This window comes from Schistocerca americana, chromosome 2, assembly GCF_021461395.2.
Source record: "Schistocerca americana isolate TAMUIC-IGC-003095 chromosome 2, iqSchAmer2.1, whole genome shotgun sequence".
In the NCBI taxonomy this organism is placed as follows: domain Eukaryota; kingdom Metazoa; phylum Arthropoda; class Insecta; order Orthoptera; family Acrididae; genus Schistocerca; species Schistocerca americana.
In genome coordinates, this window is record NC_060120.1 from 522,436,222 (window position 1) to 522,460,716 (window position 24,495).

Consider the following 24,495-nt stretch of genomic DNA (forward strand, 5'->3'; position numbering starts at 1 on the left):
GTTTTATTGTCAGAGAGACTCATACAGTTAGAGAAGTGAAACTAACCTGACAATATCAGGAGTAGGCATTAATGGTCAAAGAGCAAATGAAACATTATGTATAAAGTTCTGTAGTGGTCCTATTAGATAATAAGGAAGAGTTAGCAATTAGATAAATTAATTGAGATGCTCAGTTCTACATCTGATTTTCCATTGTTTGAATACTGTGCAAATTAGATGGCCACTTACGCAGCAGAGGCTTTTAAAAAGTCATATAGTTCTTACAGTAATTTTCAAATACTTTTACTCAATAATGCTATTTGTCACTAATAAAACATCAGTATAGTTTATAGTCATGTAGTACCAGTTAATTATTAATGACTTTTTAAAAATTATTCCACACCGTGGAAGGTATAGGATCTATTGAAGACAGAGAGTGAATGGACAGTATTGCCATGTTGTAAAATCCATTACTGCTAAGTTGTAGAGCCAGTATGTTTTCCTCCCTGACATTTTTTGTACATCACCATTTAATGTCATTTATGACAGATATCATTGTCATTTTCAAGAAGACAAAAGTTTTGATGGCAAGCCACCTACTTTGTGCATAGGTTAAATGTACATAAAGGTAGTAACTGTAGACAGACTGCAGAATAATTTGTATTTTGCTGCTAAGTAATTTTTATGTGCCATCTGTAGCTAATCTGCCTTGATATCAACTTAAGAAAACTTCTCTATTTGTAGTGATCAATAGATTATAGTGTGTTAGTAAAACTTATTTCTCAAGCTTCAACTTAATGGCCTCTTTTAAAAAATGATTTTCCTTATACTATGACTCTTTCATACTCACCTCTGTGATAATGATGGATGCAGGAATTCAGAGTCATCCCAATTTTGAGATGTTGGCCCAGATAGGTAATGGTGCATACGGCACTGTTTACCGTGCACGTTCAGCGAGTGGGCAAATTGTGGCTGTAAAGAAAGTCCGTGTGAACCTTTCTGCTGATGGTATACCTTTGTCTACGCTTCGGGAAGTTGTTCTTTTGAAGGAATTGGCTCGGTATGAACATCCGAATATGGTGAAACTACTGGATGTCTGCACGAGTCACAGAACAGAAACCGATCTGTATCTGTTTTTAGTGTTTGAACATTTGGAGCAGGATTTGTCTAATTACATTGAAAAGTGTCCCCAGTCTGGCATGGGAGCAAGCTTGGTGAGAGACATTATGTTCCAGACTCTGAGTGGTGTTGATTTTCTCCATAGTAAGCGTGTAATTCATCGAGATCTGAAACCTCAGAACATCCTGATTTCTTCTTCAGGAACAGTGAAGTTAGCAGACTTTGGGCTGGCTAAGACTTACGACTTTGAAATGCTACTTACTTCTGTTGTTGTAACCATATGGTATCGTGCTCCAGAGGTTCTTCTCAACTCAACATATGCTACACCAGTTGATATATGGTCCTGTGGTAGTATTATGGCTGAACTGTTTCTCCTGCGTCCTATATTTTGTGGAACATCAGAAGTTGATCAACTGGACAAAATATTCAGCATCTTGGGAACACCTCCTGAAACAAGTTGGCCAGAGTACACACCATTACCTTGGTCTGTTTTCAAAAACTACACAGCTGCTGACCTGGAAGGGATGATGCCTGATTGCTCCCCAGATGGTCTGAATCTTTTGCAGAATTTGTTGATGTTTGGCCCTTGTCAGAGAATCAGTGCTGCAAAAGCCTTAGCTCATCCTTATTTCAAGGAGCATGGATACATTGCACGCTAGCAGAACTGTATTTACTTGGATTCTCACAAGAAAGAGGAATGTGCACAAGTACTTTGAGTTGATAAAGACTGCAATAAAATAAACAGTGTTGCTCACTCTAACACACTGCATTCCTGAAAAACTCAATATTGTATATGTATATGAAACAGATGTTAGAACATGTTCATATTCTGAAAACACATATGATAAGTTGTAGATATGGGCATATTTTCAGTCCATAAATATTGTAGAGTGAGGAAATTATACATGATAGTTAAAAGGCATTGTAATGAGGCTTTTATTAAATTTTCATTCACTTAAAAAGTGTCACCGCTCACAACTTTTGTAATATTAAAAGAAAAGGCAGGTTACAATCACAAGAGTAAGTTAGGAACTGTCTCAAGTCAGTTAATGGTCCAATTACATATATTTTTAATAATTGTTGGAATGTATAGAATCAGAAACCATTATGTATTCCTGTGGACTGTACCATCTCAGTAGTCTTGGCATTTGTATTTAGAGCTTTAATGGTGAATCCAAGAATGTTGCAGCTTTCAACTTTAATGTTGAATTTGAGAGATGTGTGCATGTTATGTGAGTTTTTTAAATTAGTTTAAGTACTGAGTTACAGCCACCATTTTGTATCTCAATTTTTGTTCAAGGTAATGTGTGCTGTGTGCTTTGCATCAGAGTGACGAGATTTTCATTTTCTTTGAAATGCTGAAGAAAATTGAATGAGTGTTTTACATACATTGCAGCTTTTATGTCAAGAATATATATTTGTTGTGGCATTACAGAGTATCCCACGGATATTTTGAAGTTGTGCACAGTAATTATATTTTTGGTACTCAACAAATGGGCATTCTCACATCCATGTTATTAGTACAGAAGCCCCTCCCCTTCCCCATGAAAAATGAGTGATCGTAGGGCAATGAAACTTTGTGGAAACATTTGTAAGGCTTGTGGAAAGATGATAATGAATAAACCTCTGGAAGAAACACATTATAATTTCCAGATGAGAGGCTTCAAATCTGGTGATCTTGTTGGTTACGCAGTTTGGAACAATCAGCCAATGGTTTCGGTTTCTTCAAATGTATTACAGTCAAAGAGAGTGACCTCACAAGCAGTGTGAGTTGGAGCTCCATAGTGCATTGAAACATGTGAGGTCAAAGCACCTACCTCCCATAAAGCAGGTACCACTTGTTGATAAGCATATCACAGTACATGTGCTTTTCAGACTGCATGTCTTCCGTCCTTTGGGAGTTCCTCAAAGAAAAATGGAACAGTCATGAACTGTGCAGTGAAGCCACACCACACAGTGATGCATTCAGTATGCAGGGCAACTTCAAAAATGTTAGTTGGCAATGACTGTCCCCAAATTTGAGTGTGTTCACTGTCCCATTGAGTGTAATGTGTGTTTCACCACTCCGCAAAGTGTTCCAAGGCCACAGGTCGTCAACTTTAACCCTTGCAAGAGACATAGGAACAAAATCTACTCAAATGTCTGCATCACATGGCAAAAGTTGTTGAGTAATGTGAAGTTTGTACAGATACCATTTCACAATTGATCACAGCACTTTTTGAATGATGGAGCATGCAATGTTCAGCTATTGTAACACATTTTGTGCACTGACTGGAGCTCACACGTTGCCTCCAGTATTCTCAGCTTTGGCAACAGCACCTTTTTCAACAATTTGTAGTGCAATTGGCAGTCACTTCTCCAGTGAGCTAACCGGATCATTTGCCGATCATTCCAAACTGTGTAACCACCTAGATCACGAGATTTGAACCCTCTCAAGTGGAAATCAAAATGTGTTACTTTCAGTGATTTATTTGTTATTTCACTTCCATGCGTTCACACAAATTTTTCCATAAAGTTTCATTGTCCCACGATCTCTTGTTTTTCATGTGGCCCTATTAAGTAGCAAAAGTTTAATTATAATGACCCTGTGTTTATTATAAAAATGTGTGAGCTACTCATGTATAATATAGAGATACATATTAGTCATCTGGGGAGTAGCAAATATTATAGACTTAATAAAAAATTTTACATTGTTTTGATATTGTTAATATTCAGTTTTCATGTGTGTTGAAAATTAGCATCTCAACAATGATTAATTTTAAGTTTGTAGTACTATAAAATCTTCGGATAAACCTCAGACCTGTGAATGATGTGCCTTTGGTTAATAGTCTGTTCATTGGATGATTTGCAGAAACCAGTTAATACAGATGCTGCTACTAGACATTTGTACTCAGTGTCCACAAAATGTATTACATTTTAATGTTGTTATAACATTTTGCAAAACATGACTTATTTCTTGTACTCTGTTCTGTTTTTTATTTATTTTTCATTATTGAAAAAAAATATCCACCAAAGTATCAGACAACTTGAAAAAGTGTTTTAGTAATTCTAACGGCTATGATGATGCTTATTGTAGAATGTTAAAATCTTACGCTGCCTCGAAAGGATTATGTTTAAGCTATCTCTGTAATCAGTCAATGACTCCAAACACATTGCCTGACAGACTTGGGTAAGACGTAGTAACACCTTTCTTCAAAGATGGAGATAAGCAAGCCACCTCTAATTACAGACCTGTACTTCACTTTCCAATCTTTTCAGAAATGTTTGAGACAGTTATGTATGATAGACTGCTGACCAGTTTAGTGACACAGAATTTATTAACAGCCTGTCACTGTGACTTTCCTAAAGAATTCTCCATGGAGAAAGTAATACAGGACTCTCAAATGAATTGCTGGCAGAGCTAAACAGGAAAAATTATTCTCTCTCTCTCTCCGTTGTGTGTCTGTGTGTGTGTGTGTGTGTGTGTGTGTGTGTGAGAGAGAGAGAGAGAGAGAGAGAGAGAGAGAGAGAGAGAGTGTGTGTGTGCACGCACGTGCGCCACGGACCTCACCATTGGTGGGCAGTCTTGCATGCCTCAGTGATGCATACAGGACACAACACAGAGGGGTATGTGTTGAGAGGCCATACAAATGTGTGGTTCGCGAAGAGGGGCAGCAACCTTTTCAGTAGTTGCTGGGGCAGCAGTCTGGAGGATTGACTGGTCTGGCCTTGTGACATCAACGAAAACGGCCGTGTTGTGATGGTATTGTGAACAGCTGAAGCAATAGGAGACTACAGCTATAATTTTTCCGAAGGTCATGCAGCTCTACTGTATGGTCAGATGTGATGGCATCCTCTGCGTAAAATATTCTGGAGGTAAAATAGTCTCCCCATTTGGTTCACCAGTGGGAACTACTCAGGAGGACTTCATCATCAGAAGAAACAAAACTGGCAGTCTACAGATCGGAGTGTGGGGTACTAAATCGCTTAATTGAGCAGGTAGATTGGAACATTTAAAAAGGGAACAGGATGAGTTGAAGTTAGATACAGAGAGAATTACTCAAATTCTGTGGCAGGAGAAACAGGGCTTCTGGTGAGGTGAATACAGGGCTGTAAATACAAAATCAAATAGGGGTAATGCAAGAGTTGATTTAATAATGAATAAGAAAGTAAGATGCAGGTTAACTACTATGAACAGTATAGTGAGCACATTATTCTAGCCAAGACAGATGCAAAGCCCACGCCCACCACAATAGTAAAAGTTTATATGCCAACTAGCTTTGCAGATGATGAAGATATTGAAGAAATGTATGACACGATAAAATAAATTATTCAGAGGAGATGAAAATTTAAGTCTTGGACCTCAATAGTAAGAAAAGGAAGAGAATGAAAAGAAGTAGATGAATATGGACTGGGGGAAAGGAATGAAAGAGGAAGCTGCCTGATAGAATTTTGTGCAGAGGATAATTAAATCATAGTTGGTTTAAGAATTGTGAAAGAAGGTTGTGCACTTGAAAGGGACCAGGAGACATTGGAACGTTTCAGATTGACTGGTAAAACACAGGTAGCTTTAAGCGATGAAATAGTGAAGGCAGCAGACAATCAAATAGGTAAAAGGACACGGCCTAGTAGAAATCAATGGATAATGCAAAACATATGGAATTTAATTGATGAAAGGAGAAAATATAAAAATGAAGCAGGTGAAAGGGAATAGAAACATTTAAAACAATCACTTTGGCACGAAGTACAACATAACTAAGCAGAAATGGCTAGAGGATAAATGTAAGGATTTAGCGGCAGGTATGACTAGGGGGAAACATATATACCACCCACAGGAAAATTAGAGGCCTTTGGAGAAAAGAGAAGCACCTGTATATGTATCAAGAGCTCAGATGGGAAACCAGTAGTAAGTAAGCAAAGAAGGGAAAGGTGGACGGAGTACATAGAGGGGCCATACAAGGGAGACCAACTTGAAGGCAATTTAATAGATAGGGAAGCATACATAGATGGGAGAACAATACCACGAGAAGAATCTGAGTGTGTCCCAAAAGATCAAGTCGAAACAAGGCCCCAGGAGTAGATGATATCCCGTCAGAACCACTGATGGCCTTAGGAGAGCCAGCCATGGCAAAATTCTTCCATCTAGTGTGCAAGATGCATGAGACTAGTCAAATACCCTCAAACTTAAAGAAGAATGTAATAATTCCAAAGAAAGCAGTTGCTGGCAGGTGTGAAAAGTACTGAAATAACAGTTTAAGAAGACATGTAGGAAGAGTCCGTGCAAAAATAAAAACTACTTACATGTTTGGTGTAAACCTTTTTTATTTTTCGATATAGTCTTCTTTTAGACTTACACACTTCGTCCAACGCTGTTCTAATTTTTTGATCCCTTCCAAATAATAGGAATTGTCCACGTCTGCAAAATAGTTATTAGTTGCTGCAATCACCTCCTCGTTTGAATAAAATATTTGTCCTGCCAGCCATTTCTTCAAATTGGGGAGAAAATAGTAGTCCAAGGGAGCCAAGTCTGGAGACTTGGGGGATGTGAAGTGAGTTGGAATCCTATTTCCGTTAATTTTGCGACTACAACTGCTGAGGTGTGTGCTGGTGCATTCTCGTGATGCAAAATGACTTTTTTGTGGTCCAATTGCCAGCGTTTTTCTCACAGCTTGGTTTTCAGATGGTCCAATAATGATGAATAATATGCACCTGTAATAATTTTACCCTTTTCCAGATAGTTGATGAGGATTATCCCTTGTGAATCCCAAAAGACAGTCGCCATAACTTTTCCGGCCGAAGGAATGGTCTTTACCTTTTTTGATGCAGATTCTCCCTTGGTAACCCATTGTTTAGATTGTTGTTTGGTCTCAAGAGTATAGTAATGTATGAATGTTTCATCCACAGTGACAAAACAACGCCTAAAGTCCTGCGGATTCTTCCTGAACAACTGCAAACCATTCTTGCAACACTTCACACTATTCTGTTTTTGTTCAAGCATGAGCAATTGTGGAACCCATCTTGCGGATAGTTTTCTCATGTCCAAATGTTATGCAAAATTTTATATACTCGTTCATTCGAGATGACCACACCACTAGCAATCTCACGCACCTTAACTCTTCTGTCATCCATCACCATATCATGGATTTTATCAATGATTTCTGGAGTCGTAATCTCCACAGGGAATCCAGAATGTTCGGCATCACTTGTGCCCATATGGCCACTCCGAAAATTTTGAAACCCCTTATAAACTGTTCTAATCGAAGATGCAGAGTCACTGTAACGTTTATCAAGCTTCTCTTTAGTCTCCTGAGGCGTTTTGCCTTTCATAAAGTAATGTTTAATCACTACAATAAAGTTTTTTTTGTCCATTTTTTGACAAACGCTTGACTTCCTTGATTCACACAAATGCCAAACACAACGAAATAGACCAATATGGCTGAAACTTGGTGTGCGTTCTTTCCATAGATGCTTCTAACTAAACCTGACCTCGATATGTGTTGGTGGTGCCATCTCTTGGACTTTTCAAATGCCCCTCATAGGAGGTAGGTTAAGGAAAGCATTTGTACATTTAGAGAAAGCTTTTGATGATGACTGGAATACTCTCTTTGGAATTCTGAAGATAGAAGGGGTAAAATACAGGGAGCAAAAGCCTGTTTACAACTTGTACAGAAACCAGAAGACAGAAATAAGAGTCAGTGGTCATAAAGGAAAGCAGAGGTTGAGAAGGGAGTGTTATTTAGTGTGTACATTGAACAAGCCGTAAAGGAAACTAAAACAAAATTTAGAGTAGGAATTAAAGACCAGGGAAAAGAAATAAATACTTTGGGGTTTACTAATGACATTGTTATTCTGACAGAGACAGAAAAGGACTTAGAAGGAAAGTATCTATCTGGAGTGAAGACACATATGGAAGTGAAACATGGGCGAGAAACAGTTAAAACAGAAAGAGAATAGAAGCATTGAAATGTGGTGTTACAGAAAAATGCTGAAGATTAGATAGGTAGATAACATAACTAATGAGAAAATACTGAACAGAATTGGTGAAAACAAGAGTCGTGGCACAACTTGATCAAAAGAAGGGATTAGTTGATAGGACACATCCTCAGATAAGGGATCACCAACTTGGTATTGGAGGGAAGAGTGTGTGTGTGTGTGTGTGTGTGTGTGTGTGTGTGTGTGTGTGTGTGTGTGAGTGTGTGGGTGTGGCAGGGGGAGGGGATGGGAATTGTAGGAGACGACCAGGAGATGAATACACTAAGCAGATTCAAGATTCAGAAGCATCACACCAGTCTTCGGACTGAAGAGCACATGGACCAAATGCAAGAGCGCATCCAACCATAGTGAAATGGTGCCAACAGTTTGACCGAGGACACACAGAAGTGGGTGATGCTGATCTGCATCTAGTCCAGATCTTGCACCATGTGATTTCCATCGTTTTGGCATGCTGGAAGAACAACAGAGGAAAGAGGTTTTCCAAAGATAGGGCCACACAGGGTTTTTAAATGCCTCCAAGATGGAAGTGCAGGCGTCTATTTTCAGGGAGTTGCAATAGGTTCTGACCACTGTTTAGAGAGATTGTGAATATGTGAAACATATTGTCATGCATCAGTGACACTCTGAAGTGTAGTGTAGCATTCCATAAAAGTTACATGGCCTGCCATGATAATGCGTAACATACTTTTTGTAGTCCCCTCGTGCAAAGAAGCACTAATGACCTATGAGACATGTTTTTTAAAGGAAGAACCATTTTGAAATAAAAATAAAACATTAGGCTTTCCTTAGTAGTTTTATTTTTACATGAAAGCATGCACATTAATCTACTTTCCTACATAATTCCCTCAAATATTAAGGCAGTTATTGTATCACAACCATCAGTGTAGAAATCTTCCACCCAATTAGACAACCACTGCAAAACATTTTGACATTTTCGTTGTCATCCTGGCACTACCTGATTAGACAACCACTGCAAAACATTTTGAGATTTTCATTGTTGTCCTGGCACTGAGCAAACAGGTGCTTCTTCAAATGCAGGAACATGTGGCAGTCACTGGACCCTAGGTGAGGGCAGTATGGAGGATGATCAGGTTGTTCACAGCCTAATGATCTGATTGTCTCTTGAGTTCAATTGGCCACATGGGGATGGGCATTGTCATGAAGTGAAACAATCCTCTTAATCAGCATCTTATGCCTTTTGTTTTGGATTACACTGCACAGTTTTTTAGGGTCTCACAGTAAGTGTAGAATTTATGGTCACCACAAGACAAAAAAATTCTATAAGCAGCATCCCCTTCCTGTCCCCCCCCCTCCCCCCCCCCCCCCCCAAAAAAATCATCTTATGCTTTTCCAGGCAGAAATTGTTTGCCCGAGCTTCAATTTCTTGTCATGCCAAATTTCGCCATTCCATTGACTCCTGCTTTTACTCAGGTGTATTGTAAATCAACCATGTTTCCTCACTTGTGACAGTTTAATTAAAAATCTCATCCTTCTGTGCCACTCTAGGAAACTGAATGTTTGCTATTATGAAGTCAGTATTTTCACTACTCAGCGTGAGCATAACTTTTAATAGTTTAAACACTCTGTAAGGGTTGCATAAAGCGCACTTCTTGACATTTGAGGAAACTCCTCATATAATGTCAAAATTGTAAAGGGTCTGTTCTCTCTTACTTTTTTTTCGCATACGTAGTTCCTCATTATGCAATTGGTGCAGCTACAGTGGAAAGCTCTCACCCATTTCCGCACCATCCCATCGTTCATAATATTTCCTCCATGCACTTTACTGATCTGACGATGAATTTCAGCATGCCTTTAGCACTAAGAAAACGGGAATCACAGCACACGTTTCACAGTTGGATGGATTCTCAATCAGAGGAGGCATTTCAAATACTCACAGACAAACATAAACATGTTGAATGACTCTATTAATGACATTGGTGGCTTGCCAACAGAGTGCAGTATGCAGTGCGCTTGCACCAAATGCTGACTGCAGTGTTGCAGTGGCGCAGTTTAAAAATGGTATTCACTTTAAAAACACTCCTTGTATTAGCACCAGAAACAGACCTTAATAGTCCTTAGTATCTAGATTTAGAAACTGAAAAGTTATGATAGCTACATGGCAAGCAGCAGTGTTTCTTATTAAGCAATGTTGCAAGTAGTCTCAGAATTTATAGATATAAGAAAATACATTCTTTGAAAGATACCCTTGTAATCTAGTAAATTTAGCTACTACTAGCAGAAAAACAGAAATGATATAATAAAACATGAGACAGCAGATCTTTTTTTTTCCAAAGTAGCAGCTTTCTTTTCAAACTCTTCAATTGCATTTAGACAGTGTTGAGTATGCATAGAACTTTGAGTACATTGGTAATTTATTGTTGATTCGGTATACAGATTATTTTCGTATTATTTCTTGTCTTTTGTTAATGTATACCCTGACTTGTACCTCCATTGTTGCAGATTCTCTTCGATAGGATCTACAGAAAACAATGAGTGAATAGAAGAGTCTGTTGTATGATACAAATTAATAACGTCTCCAGTCACAACTTGGGAGATAAGCATGTAGCAGTTACAGTGTGATTTTGTTTTTTATGGTAAACAGCTTGGAGTTCATGTTAATCTCACTGGAAGTCCCAAAGTAGTAAATGGTGTGACCAGTTACTTGCTGTTTGGCATTGAAGGTCAGCTTGAAGACGATTCAGCACATTAATATGAAAGAGTATTTGTTGATGTGGCATGGCCTGTTGAAGAGTCGTTTCATTCATTAGCTATAAATTGGGCATTTTGAAATGTGTAATTGAGTGATACTTTATGTTCATATGTTTTGAAACATGAGCATCATATCTTATTAAAAAGACCTACACCAACATTTGATATCACTGCAGATATTTTACTAAAATAGGCTGTAATTTTGCTTAAAATGTTTACCTGTGTGATTAAAAGTATGGCTGTGAAACAGATATGTTGCTACGATATCAGAACAAATGTTGAATACACCTCAGTGTAGCAGATGGGCGGGTGAACTATTCTGAACAGTTGTTAGGCAAGTGCGAAACTACTTTGGTCACTTAATGTAAGCAACTGCTTGTGCAATAAATTAATTACTCTTTACAACCAGTTAGAAAATGGATCAGAGATAAAAATTAGCCAGCCTTTACCTACAGGGAGCATAATTGCTGTATTGCTAATAAAATTACAAATTAGATCACAGAGCTGATAGCTTTGATAACAATACAGCTTGGTACAGATTCATTGATTACATCTTTGTGATCTGGAGTCATTATGAAGAAGAACTCTTCCATTTCCTGCAGCAGCTTACTTCTTTTTCCCAACTAAAATGTATCTTGTCATTGAGCCCTCATCTAAGCTTGGTCGCACCAAACCAGCTACCAAGCAACAGTATCTCCACTTTAAGAGCTGTCACCCCATCCATGTAGCCTCTCTAACACCAAATTGCTGAATACGTGTATCATTAGCCTCTCCCAGATATTTGCCTCGAACAAGTAAGATGGCGGCGCGTGTAGACGTACTAATAAACCGATCCGCGGAAAATTACGAGTTTTTAAATCCTGTATGTGTAAAATGCAGTAAGAAGGTGAAATATGGTGTTAAATTATGTTCGTGGTCACAGAAATGGATCCATCGTCAATGTTTAAATGTCTTAGAGGAAAAAAACATGACCTGTTACTGTGGAAATGTGCACTGTAACTATCGTCATATCGTGTGTTTACAAACGGAATGCGAAGAAGAATGCACGACTTCTTCATTAAAATATGATCTTATGTTAGCTAAACTATATGTAGAGAAGCTTGAATCAGTGATAGATAGTGTACAGAAGCTGGAAGAAGTGATAGACCATTCAAAGGGTAGTGAAACGGTTGTAAACGAACAAAACGGTAACTTTATTAGGCCTAAAAGGTTTTGTCGTGTTAATCGTAACGAAAACAACTTTCGTCTCCCACAAGCAAATAAGTTTGAATTTTTAACGTGTGATGAATATGAAATATGTGAAAAGAGCCAAAGAAAGGAAGTACTTTCATCAAATGCTGCGACAACAAATCATTTCAGTAGGCCTACGAAGTCCTGTAATAACAAGAAAGGAAATATCAGAAAATACATGGAACATACTTATCGTGCAAACAAGATATCTACCAATACAGGTAAGAAGAAAAAAGAAGATATTTTCATACTTTCAGACAGCCATGGAAAGGGCTTAGCCAACATTTTGTGTAACATGCAAACTATATTCAAGGTTAGTGGAATAACGAAACCGGGTGCCCCTTTGCGCGAAGTTTTAAAAGACTGTGAACATTCTTTGAAGCTTTGAAGCAACTGTCTAATAATAGGAGGTGCAAATAATGTTTATAGGAACGAGGGCAAACTCGCCACAAGAGCTCTAAGAAGTACATTACAGAAAATTACAGATGTTAACTTCTTCATTGCCAGTATCCCACAAAGACATGATCTTATAGAAGAATCCTGTGTCAACAAAGAAATCACAGTTACTAATAGGAAATTTGAGAACATCTGCCGAAGCCTCCCAAATGCCACATATGTGGACGTACCATCCGCAGAGAGAAGTCATTTTACAAGGCATGGGCTTCACAGAAATAAACTCGGAAAATCATTCATTAGTCGAGAAATCCTTAATGCAGTGAAGGCAGTTAAGGACAAGAATAGCACGACTATACCACCTCCACCACCAAACACAGCAACTGAAAATTTCCAACAAGAAAATGAAACTGAATCACTGACAACAGGTCCAGCACTAGAATCTTCACTTTCGTCAAAAATAGCCGAGATAAATGATTCAACTAGGACAGAAGTTTCCAAAGCAGCTTCAGCAGAAGCAGCTACATACTACGCAACTGCATCATTAACAAGAAAAAAACGCCTGATGTGCCAACAGCCAATGACCTTTCATCAGTATTGGCCGCTCCTCAGTCTTCAACAGTGAAAGACTTTTCACCAGCTCCACCATCATCAGCAGTAACAGAAGCAAACAGAAGAAGCACAAGAACCAGGAAACTTTCAACTCTGCGGGATTTTTGGTACCCGGCCTCAGTTACAAGACTAAAATAAGGCAGATACCTTCAGATACACCAACTTCCAAGTCAAACCGGCAACAGACTCACCTCCACTGTCATCAACAGAAGAATAACCATGCCACCAGCTCATCTGAAGGATTTTTCAGCATAAGGTCTAAAGGGAAAGGCGCCACCAAGATAAGTGAAAACAAATGCCTAACAGTGTTTCACCAAAACATTCAAGCCATAAAGAACAAAGCACAACAGCTAGAAGTAGAATTGGAAAAATTTGATAGCCAAATTTTGTGTGTCACTGAACACTGGTGCAAAGGGAAGCAAATTGAACACATTGCATTAGCCTCATTTGACCTTGCATGTTACTATAGCAGAATCTCAATGAATGGTGGAGGTTCATGTATTTATGTAAAAAAAGATATGTCATTTAAAGTAAGATATGATCTTTTAGATCTAGGTGAGGACAAACATTTCGAACTTTCCGCTGTTGAAATAATAGGACCTGGCATAGCAAAAAAATTAGTCATATTTTGTGTGTACCGCTCTCCTAGTGGAGACATTGATATATTCTTCTCAAAACTGAATCAAAGCTTAGACAAGGTTTCTGGACCAAAAGCAAATGTAATTATCTGTGGTGACTTAAACATTAATATGATGAAGCCTGATAAGGCTAGCAACATATATGTGAATATTCTAAGCTGTTATGGAATATCCTCCCTTGTTAATTGTCCAACTAGAATAACGAAAGAATCCTCCTCATCTATAGATCATGTAGCTACAGATATTGATAGTAAAAAATGTCATATTGTTGTCCAAAACCTGGGCCTAGCAGACCACCTCTGCCAGATCTTAAAAACTAACATTCATGTAGAAACTCCTCCTTAACTTTGTACATACAAAAGAATGTTTTCCAAATCCGCCCTGCATCAGTTTAAATCCCAGTTAGAATATGAATATTGGAGGGAAGTCTATGCAGAAACCAATGCAAATCAGAAATTTATCAAGTTCATGTCAATTTTTAAACTCAGATTTGAAGAGATGTTTCCCAAAACTCTTTATCAAATTAAAACTACAAAGAGAAATCAGTGGGTGACTACAGGTATCCAAAAATCCTCAGAAACTCTTAGATATCTCAATTCCATAAAAAAATAATCAATCTAACCCAGAAGTTCTGCAATCCTACAAAAAGTACAGGAAAATTTACAGAAAGGTGTTGCTAGCCGCAAAAAAACCTTCAAACAACAAAATATTACTTGAAGCTGAAAACAAGAGCAAAGCAGCCTGGAACATCGTCAAACAGGAAACATCTAACTCTGCTAAAAAGGACCTCAATTCACATATTAAAAACAAAGATGTACCAGTAGGTAACCCTAAAAAATTAGCTGATTATGTAAACTCATATTTCAGTAGTATTGCAAAAAAATTACAGCAGAAATTTCCAGATACGTATGATTTACCCACTCAGAACCAGCCAACAAACTCAATGGTGCTCTTGCCAACTACAGAAAGGGAAGTGGCACTAGTAGTACACCAACAAAAAAATGAAACTTCAGTAGGACTTGATGAAATCACAGTCTGCATAATTAAAGATTGTATAGACTCCATAAAGGGCCCATTAACAGACATAATTAATGAATCTTTCGAATCAGGATACTTTCCGGAGTACCCAAAACAAGCAAAAGTTATACCTATCCTTAAAAACGGAGATGTGGAAAATGTAGAGAACTACAGGCCGATCTCTATACTGTCTATCATTTCTAAAATAATAGAAATACTAGTCAAAAAGAGACTGCTAAATTACCTGAATAAATATAATCTTCTTTCCGATGACCAATTTGGATTTAGGCCCAGAAAAGGCACACAATATGCTATAGCACAGTTCACTAAAGTAATTTTAGAAGTACTGGACAAAGGTGAAAATGTAAGTGGTATCTTTTTAGGCTTGTCCAAGGCCTTTGATACAGTTGACCACAAAATCTTACTTCATAAATTAGGGCAAATAGGAATAAGAGGTGTGACAAAGAAGTGGTTCAAATCATACTTGGAAAACAGAGTTCAACGAGTTGAGGTATCACAAGTTTCAAACAATTCCCTTATAAAACACCTGTCTGACCCAGAAAATGTGAATATAGGCGTCCCACAGGGAAGTGTATTAGGCCCAATATTGTTTCTTATATACATTAACGACTTCCCACAAAGTATCAGACATGGCGAAAAAATACTTTTTGCTGATGACAGCAACATAGTAATAACAGGTGAAAATCCAACACAACTGTCAGAAAGAGCAAACAAGGCTCTCAATGATGTCCACAACTGGTCATTAAAAAATAAAGTAACCCTAAATGTAAAGAAAACTAACTATATTAACTTCCAATTGAACAAAAAACACAATGCCACTAGAATAAAAGTTAATAATAATGAATTAGAATGTGTAACAAGTACCAAATTCTTAGGGATGAACTGAAATGGACAAACCATGTCAACATTTTGGCAAAGGAATTATCCACAGCATGCTATGCTCTTAGAATCCTTACACCGGTATGCAATAATACCTGTCTTAAAATAACATATTACGGATATCTACACTCAGTCCTCAGCTATGGGATCATGTTTTGGGGAACAAGTGCCAGTAACATACAAACTGTGTTCAAAGTACAAAAAAGAGCCATAAGGATAATAACTAATAGCAACAACAGGGCCCACTGTCTAGAATTATTTAGAAAGCTAGGAATTCTAACTGTTTCTTGTGAGTATATCTTTCAGAACATAATATTCATTAAGAAAAATCTCAACATGTACAACACAAACAGCCTAATACATGACCATGAAACAAGAGCTTGTCACCATCTCCAACTAGATAGAAAGAACAAGGCAAAGATGCAAAAAAGTATATTTTACAATGGGATAAAACTGCGCAACAAATTACCACAAGAAATTAAAGAAATAAATGAGCCCCTCACTTTCAGACAAAAGCTTAAAACCTTTTTAGTAAGTAAAAGTTGTTATACTGTAAAAGAATATTTAACATAGATGTAGATTATTAGCAACATATGACATTATCACCAAAATATTATGTAATTATAAATATGTGTATGACTAGTTATAAAAACTACACAAAATATGAGAAACCTGTTTAATTGTAAATGTAAATGTGTGCTCATGTGTTGTAATCTGACGACATCCATACAATATTTATTGTTCCACGGATGAATAAATAAATAAATAAATAAATAAAATAAAATAACTTGCTTATTGCCAGTCCACTTAACCAGGAAGATAGTGAAGCGGGAACGTGTTGTATCTCCGCTTACAGTCGATCATGTGCAGTGAACCGGCATTTATCGCCGCTCCCACGCACTATGCTCATGGGAGAGGCTCTGTGGCAATAAATGACTAAAGCGGTTCTGGACAGGACACATTTATTTTTCCTGCCGTTACAATAAATGACAAATAATACACTTCGCTAATGTCCGTCTATATAGGCGCGTTGCACTGGCGACACGGCTCGGTCACCGATCCCGGAGGGTGTACACTCCAGTGACGAACCGTGGCGCGACCGCGTGGACCGAGCGAGACAAAAGGCCGCATCACAGAATGCTCTGCTCTTGGCGCGACCGGAGGCGCCGTAACGTCCGCGAGGAAGCGAAACACAATTTAACGGCGACTGCGTTTACGACCGCGCGTACGCATTTACGGCGGAGTCACGTTGACTCGACGCACGTGGTCCGCGACGGAAGAACTGGGGAGACGTGTGTCGCGTCGCGTCGACTAGCTCGCACTGGTGGCAGCTTTGTTCCCGTGCGGTCCGGTGTGCGACGCACCGTTGCCGAAATTCCGCATAACGGTACAGCTGCCCCTACTTGTGTCGGCAGTGCCGTAGTTCAGCCCTTCGTGCGTTGGACGGTGCTGCCGCCACACAGATCCCCCCTTGGAGAGCGGAGCTCCGTAGCTGCGAAAACGCGGCGATCGTTCGCGTGTGTTTAAAGTTCGTGCACTGCGTGATGGCAGTGCGGCAGCTTTGGCGGGGGTCGGTCGGCGTCGGAAGGGCGGCGGCCCGTGACGTCAGCGCGCCGGACCGGCGAGCGCGCGGTGGGCGTGCCCTCGCGCTGGCGGCTAGTGACAGCGCGTGAAGGCGCGCGTTGCAGGTCATTGGTGGCGACGTCTCGAAGGCGCTTGCGCGAGTGCGGTACCGTCGGAACTCGAACGCGGGTCCGGGAGCTACTACGGACAAGCCGGGCGGTGTGGTGCGCGATGTCCGGAGCTCGACGGAGAAGCGAATGAGGTAAGCAGGCGCGGGTGCCGATCCGGCCTCAACGCCCGACGCGGCGGAGGCAAAAAACGCGAACGCGGGTCCAGGAGCTGTGACGAACGCTCGACTGGAGTTACCGGCCGAAGGCACTTGCAGCTGGAGGTCGGGTCTCTACAGCGGACGGCGGCTCGTGGGCGCCGAATTCTGACGGCGTTCGGTGGCTCGGGCGCGTGATTGCCGGTTTGGGTGTCGTGGCGCGCTGGCGACGCAGCACGGCCGTTTGAATCGGACGCGGCGGCCGGCGCGCGTGACGTAGTCCGCTGGCGGCTGTGGTGGGGGCGACCGGTGCGCCTGTGGTGGGCGCGGTCCGGGCGGCCGTACCAGCTGCCTGGGCGTGGTGGAGGGAGGCGCACGTGGCGGCGCGATGACGGCAGGCTGCGGCTGTGCGTCACCGGCGGCTCCGGGTGCTGGTTCCGTCTGACCGCTGGCAGAGGGCGTGTCGTCCGTGATCAGATCTTCTGCCGGGTCGAAGAAATGCGTGGCTGATGGAGCGGGCAAGACGTAGGCTGGTTTGACGCGGTCGACTGACACTGTCGACGGCTTTCCGTTGCACTCGAGGACCAGCGTTTTGTCTCCTCGGGCGATCACGCGGTGCGGTCCACTGTAGGGCGGTCGGAGAGGTGGCCGTACTGCGTCGGTACGCAACATGACGTGCGTGCAGCGCTGCAGGTCGGCGTGGACGAATATCTTCCCGGTGCCGTGCCGCGTCGGTGCGTGCGCTCGGAGGCCGGCCATGTGACTGCGCAGACGTTCCGCCAGAGTGGGTGCCACGGCGTCGCGTGGGAGACTTGCATCTTCGACAAAATCGCCCGGGATTGTCAGAGATTGCCCGTAAACGAGGTCGGCAGGTGACGCGCCGATCTCCTCCTTCGGCGTGACTCGCAGGCCGAGCAGCACCAGTGGGAGCGCCTCTGACCATGAGGTGTCGTGGCAGGTTAGAGCGGCTTTGAGAGTCCTGTGGAACCGTTCGACCATGCCATTCGACGCCGGATGGTAGCTGGTTGTCCTGTGTAACCGGGTGCCACACAGTCTGGCGACGTGCGTGAACAACGCGCAGTCAAACTGGCGGCCGCGATCAGTTGTCACGTGACTGGGACATCCGAAGCGTGCCACCCAGGTGTCGACGAATGCGGTGGCGACGGTCTCGGCTGTGACGTCCGCGACGGGCGTTGCTTCCGGCCAGCGAGTGAAGCGGTCCACCATTGTTAGGAGGTACCGCTTGCCTTGTGAGAGAGGAAGCGGGCCGACGAGGTCCACGTGGACGTGTGCAAATCGGCGTGTCGCGTCCGGGAAGGTGCCCACGGGTGCGTGGGTGTGCCTCCCGACTTTGGCGCGCTGACATGACGTGCAAGTGCGCGCCCATTCGCGGCAGTCCTTCCGAAGCCCGGGCCAGACGAAACGCGCAGCCACGAGCGTCGCAGTGGTGTTGGTGCCGGGGTGTGACAGTCCGTGGACACGGTCGAAGGCACTGCGTCGGAATTTCTCCGGGAGAAACGGTCGGTGCGTGCCGGTTGAGGTGTCACACCAAATCTTCCGTGCGGAGCCGGGGACAGGCACCAGCTCCAGTTGCAGGCCGCTGGAAGTGTCGTGACGGAATCGGTGTAGTTCTTCGTCACTCTCCTGTACTTGGGCCACGTCCTCAAAGTTCACAGGGGGTGAAATAACGGCACACGCTCGGGACAAACAATCGGCGACGATATTGTCTATCCCCGAAATGTGTCGAATGTCAGTCGTGAATTGCGACACGTACTCTAACTGCTGGAGTTGGCGCGGTGAACACTTAGTGTGGTTGTTCTCGAACGCGTGGGTAATGGGTTTGTGATCGGTGAAAATGATGAACTGTCGGGCTTCTATGGACGGTCGGAAGTATTTCACCGCCGCGTACACCGCAAGCAACTCTCGGTCATAAGCGCTCCAAGCACGTTGCGAATCGGAAAGCTTTTTGGAGAAAAAACCGAGAGGCTGCCAACTCCCGCCGACGCGCTGTTGTAACGCCGCGCCGATGGCGGCCTGACTGGCGTCCACGACTACAGCTAAGTCCGCGTCATGTACCGGGTGCGCGAGCAGCGTCGCTTCCACGAGATTCCTTTTTGAGTCCGTGAAGCTCTGCTCCATTGCGTCTGTCCAATTCACGAGGGTCTTCCCTTTAGAGATAGGACCTTGTAACGCCTTAGTCAGCGGCTCTTGCACCGCTGCGGCGTTGGGCAGGTGTCGACGATAAAAGTTCAACATGCCGAGGTAGCGTCGTAATTCTTTGTGCGTCTGCGGACGCGGCATGTTCTGTATTGCCTTAACTTTCTCCGGTAGCGGTGTCGATCCGGTGGGCGTAATTAAATGGCCGAGGAACTCAATTTCCGTCACGCCGAACTCGCATTTAGCGGGGTTAATGACGATGTCGGCTTCACTCAGGCGCTGAAAGATGGTCGTTAAGTGGCGGCGGTGGAGTTCGGGCGACTTGGAATACACCAAGATGTCGTCGAGGTACGCGAAGCAAAATGGCAAGCCTCGCAAGACGCCGTCCAGGAACCGCTGCCAAGTCTGGGCAGCATTCCGAAGACCGAAAGTCATAAACAGGCTTTCGAAAAGCCCAAAGGGCGTTACGATGGCTGTTTTTTCGATGTCTTCGGGCGCCACCGGAATTTGGGTGTACGCCTTTGCGCAGTCAATCTTGCTGAACACCGCGCAGCCCGCCAAGGCGTAGCTGAAGTCTTGAAGGTGTGGGACTGGGTATCGGTCCGGCACCGTTCGCGAATTAAGGGCGCGATAGTCCCCACACGGGCGCCACGAATTGTCTTTCTTGGGCACTAAATGCAACGCCGATGACCATGGGCTGCTCGATGGTCGCACGATGCCTTGCCGCAGCATGGCCTCGAACTCTGCCTTTGCTGCTGCGAGTCTGTCCGGCGCGAGTCGACGTGGGCGACACGATGTGGGGGGTCCGGGTGTGGTTATTATGTGGTGCACCGTCGAATGTTTGATGTCTCTCGGTGCACCGGCTGGGCGGGTGAGGTCGGGGAATTGTTCCAGAATGTCAGCGTACGGTCCGGGGCACTTCACGGGTTTAACGCTGTAGTATGCAGCCTGCCGGCGCTGTCCTGCTATCTTTAACTTAGTCGTGGCGTCGATGAGCTGGCCGTTTGCGATGTCGGCTAGTAGCCCGTAGTGGCCGAGAAAGTCTGCGCCCAGGATCGGCTCATTGACGTCGGCCACGGTAAAAGTCCACGAGAACGTGCGCCGTAGGCCCAGATCTATATTGCGGCTGTGTGTGCCGTAAGTTTTAATCGTGGAGTTGTTCGCCGCTGTAAGGCAGAGTGCCTCGGCCCGCCTGCGGTCTCGTAACATAGAACGGGGGAAGATCGAGAGGTCCGAACCCGTGTCGACGAGGTACCTCACGCCTGCCCCCCGTTCCGCAACAAACAGACGCTTCGATATCATATTGCAGCCGGGTGCGCCTAGGTCCGGTCGCAGCTGGCGTTTGGGTGCGAGCAAGGAGCGCGGCACCTGGTTGCTTCGTTGCCGAAGCGGGCGTGGTACCAGCAGTAGCCGCTTTGTGCGTGCTGTGACGTCGGCGGGGTACCGTTGGAGCGGCTGTTGCTGCGTTGCCGGCTGCGCGAGCCACGCCGCCTGTCGCCCGGTCTGCTGCCGCTGCGGCGCGTGGTGCCCTCTTGCTGCGAGCGCGCCAACCGGTCGACTTGCGTCGAGAGAGCTGCCACCTGTGCCGTCAAGTTTTGCACTAGCTGGTGCAGGTCGGCATCCGATGCGGGTGCGGGAGGCGCTGGCCGCCACGGAGGTGGGGGGACGGAGTCGTAAGCTGCCGCAGCCGCGGTGCTAGGCGCCGTTGTCAGCGCATCGTGCACCCTGTCGGCCAAGTTAGCGACGGCGTCCAGCTGCATCTCCGTCTGTGCGGCTATCACTGCCTGCACCTGAGCTGGGAGGCTGCGCACCCAGATAGTGCGCAACAGCGAATCTGGCACCATATCGGACTGCGCGAGGCTCCGCAAGTGACGCAGGAATTGCGAGGGCCTCCGATCGCCGCATTCCTCTTGCCGCAGCAGTTGGTGCACACGCTGTTCCTCTGACGACGAAATCCGCCGGATCAGCTCCTCCTTGAGCCGTTTGTAGCTCGACTGCGTCGGTGGGGCGGTGATTATATCCCGCACTTCGGCCGCATAGTTCTGGTCCAGCTGGCTCACCACGTGCCCAAATTTCGCCAGGTCGCAGGTCACGTGGTTGCTCATAAATACCGCCTCAACCTGGCTGAACCACATCACGGGGTCGCGCGGCCAAAAGGGAGGCAGCCTGATCAATGCCCGTCCAGCGCTTGTCGGCGTTCCGGCGGTCGTAGGAGGCGTCGGCGTGGCGGGGATTTGCGCGCCAACATTGTCCTGAGCTGTCTGCGGCTGCGCGGCGTCCGCGCGTGTAGTCCGTGCCTGTAGCTCATTCTCTAGCCTCGTGTTGCGTGCGAGCAGTTCTTCGACGGTCTTTCGCAACTCCTCTAGTGTCGCCATCTTAGTTCAGAGTCGAATCCTCGTACAAGAGGAAAGCACACAGTGAAAATAACACAAGGGAAACACACGAAAAGAAAAAAATAACACTAAGCAGTCCGCGATCAAAATATACGCACACAAAAACAATACAAAAAAGTTAGTTAAAAAAAAAAATTACTACGGAGCACTGTTCGGCGCGGGCGTATGCGCGCAAGCCTACTCGCGGTTCCACGTCTCTCGTACCGACGAACGTTTGTCACCACGTGTTTTTTTAGCCTCAGATCACGTCGGGGTCACCAGTGAAGCGGGTACGTGTTGTATCTCCGCTTACAGTCGATCATGTGCAGTGAACCGGCATTTATCGCCGCGCCCACGCACTATGCTCATGGGAGAGGCTCTGTGGCAATAAATGACTAAAGCGGTTCTGGACAGGACACATTTATTTTTCCTGCCGTTACAATAAATGACAAATAATACACTTCGCTAATGTCCGTCTATATAGGCGCGTTGCACTGGCGACACGGCTCGGTCACCGATCCCGGAGGGTGTACACTCCAGTGACGAACCGTGGCGCGACCGCGTGGACCGAGCGAGACAAAAGGCCGCGTCACAGAATGCTCTGCTCTTGGCGCGACCGGAGGCGCCGTAACGTCCGCGAGGAAGCGAAACACAATTTAACGGCGACTGCGTTTACGACCGCGCGTACGCATTTACGGCGGAGTCACGTTGACTCGACGCACGTGGTCCGCGACGGAAGAACTGGGGAGACGTGTGTCGCGTCGCGTCGACTAGCTCGCACTGGTGGCAGCTTTGTTCCCGTGCGGTCCGGTGTGCGACGCACCGTTGCCGAAATTCCGCATAACGGTACAGCTGCCCCTACTTGTGTCGGCAGTGCCGTAGTTCAGCCCTTCGTGCGTTGGACGGTGCTGCCGCCACAATAGCATGGTGGTAGGACACTGGACGTCAGTCTGGGAGGATGACAGTGCAAATCCCTGTCCACCCATCTAGATTTAGGTTTTCTGTGCCTTCAGTTAATTGTTTAAGGTGCATGACAGTACTTTTTTAAGGACATAGTTGATTTCCTTTCATATCCATTCCCAGTCTGTGCTTCTTCCTAATCTCACATAACCCTGTTGTCAGTGGGTTGTTAAACATAATCTTCTTTCGTTTTCCTGTCCCTATTGTGCTGGCAATGTGGCCAGAGCAGCCGGAGATAGCTGTCATGTGCATGAGGTGCACCTGTTTGTGCGATTGTGTATGTTTTTATTTCTTATCTGAAGAAGACTTTGGCTGACAGGTCAGTGTGTAACAGCCTTTTCATTGTGCCTTCTGCATTTCAATGTGTCATATTTTTGTTTTTATATAATTACTTAGATAGATTTACCCAACAAATTTCAACTTAGATGTCTCTCTTATACGGAAAGTGAGTGCTAAAGGCTACTGCTTGTAGGCAAACAAGATACGATCTAGATTTGAAGATACACTAAATTGCCGTAATTCCTTTCCTAGACCGATGTAGTTGGCCGAGGATAACCTTCCTGACAAAGTGCATTTTTGAAGCAGTATATGTTAGTAGCCATGTCATGTTTTGTTGTAGACGAAACAGAGAGAGTAATCTTTATTCTCGGCCATTATCACAACTAAAACTTACTTTCCACCAAAAAACTCATGTATTTTACTCTTTCTTCTTTATTATGTGGTTATACAACTACAAACAAATTATTATGACAATGAATCCGCAACTTTAAACCCCCATAGTTTCTAATTTTTCAACAATTCTCATCCATATTAAGTTAGTCTTCCACACTTTAAAAAATGGATCACTGTTGACACTGTATTACCATCAAACATAATTAAGGATTGAAAGTACTGAATGTAACAGTTGCTTTCTAAGTGGTTGCTTCAAAAATGGCATGTTTATGTATGTATCACTCTATCAGCTAAATTGACTGGGAAAATTGTTACTCGAGTTTGGAATGCATTGCACATCTTACGGATGTATAAAACTGTGTTGTGCGTTTGCTCATAAACTTTTCAGGTGTATTTAAAAAAATAAGGTCCTTTCCTTATATTTAAATGTTGACAGCTTAGTACAAAGTTGCAGGTATGCAGCACCATCTATTAGTTATTTAAAAGACACATCACTCTTTAATTCAGTAGCTGTTTTTCTGCGGATGAAGATAGTGACAATGTGTTTGAAAATTACCGTTCTCAACAGTTGTGAAGTGTATGGTGTGCAAAATGAGTTCTGCACAAAATCTGTAGTTGCATTAGCCCATCTTTTACTCATAATATAGTATGCATACCAAGGACAGAATATGGTGTCCAGTTGTTTGAAGGAAGCATAGGTGACAACTGTTTGCAAGAGGGGCAGCAGAAATAATCCACAGGGTATTGGCCAGTATCATTGACACCCATTAGCTGTAGAATCTTAGAACATATTATGAGCTCAAATACAAGGAGGTATTCTGATCACAGAAAGCTCATCCATGACAGCCAGAATGGATTCCAAATTCGTCAATCACGTGAAACACAACTTGTGCTACTCTTATGTGACATCCTGAAAGCTGTAGATAAAGGCAGTCAG

General features: G+C 43.7%; 2 protein-coding genes across 2 annotated transcripts; one reads left to right on the forward strand and one right to left on the reverse strand.

The window, feature by feature from the left end:
* The first annotated feature begins 829 nt into the window (after positions 1-829).
* On the forward strand, positions 830-1,757 carry LOC124596094 (cyclin-dependent kinase 6-like). The gene has a single exon (XM_047135090.1). The coding sequence runs from the start codon at positions 840-842 to the stop codon at positions 1,755-1,757; it is 918 nt and encodes a 305-aa protein (XP_046991046.1). The 5' UTR covers positions 830-839.
* A 15,775-nt stretch (positions 1,758-17,532) lies between these two features.
* LOC124594145 (putative uncharacterized protein ENSP00000383309) lies at positions 17,533-21,929 on the reverse strand. The gene is made up of 3 exons (XM_047132500.1): positions 21,801-21,929; positions 20,939-21,134; positions 17,533-18,215 (listed from the first exon to the last, which is right to left on the reverse strand). Exons 1-3 carry the CDS (start codon positions 21,927-21,929, stop codon positions 17,533-17,535), a joined length of 1,008 nt encoding a protein of 335 aa, XP_046988456.1.
* Between the last annotated feature and the right edge of the window lie 2,566 nt (positions 21,930-24,495).

What these genes read in the sequence shown, in the direction of transcription:
- LOC124594145 (XM_047132500.1), bottom strand. Translation starts at nt 21,929, where the DNA reads ATGGCGACACTAGAGGAGTTGCGAAAGACCGTCGAAGAACTGCTCGCA. An exon ending in CGCAGACAGCTCAGGACAAT is followed by an intron (nt 21,135 to 21,800) that starts GTTGGCGCGCAA and finishes TTGACGGCACAG; the next exon opens with GTGGCAGCTCTCTCGACGCA. An exon ending in CTGGTACCACGCCCGCTTCG is followed by an intron (nt 18,216 to 20,938) that starts GCAACGAAGCAA and finishes ATTTTGTCGAAG; the next exon opens with ATGCAAGTCTCCCACGCGAC.
- LOC124596094 (XM_047135090.1), top strand. Translation starts at nt 840, where the DNA reads ATGATGGATGCAGGAATTCAGAGTCATCCCAATTTTGAGATGTTGGCC.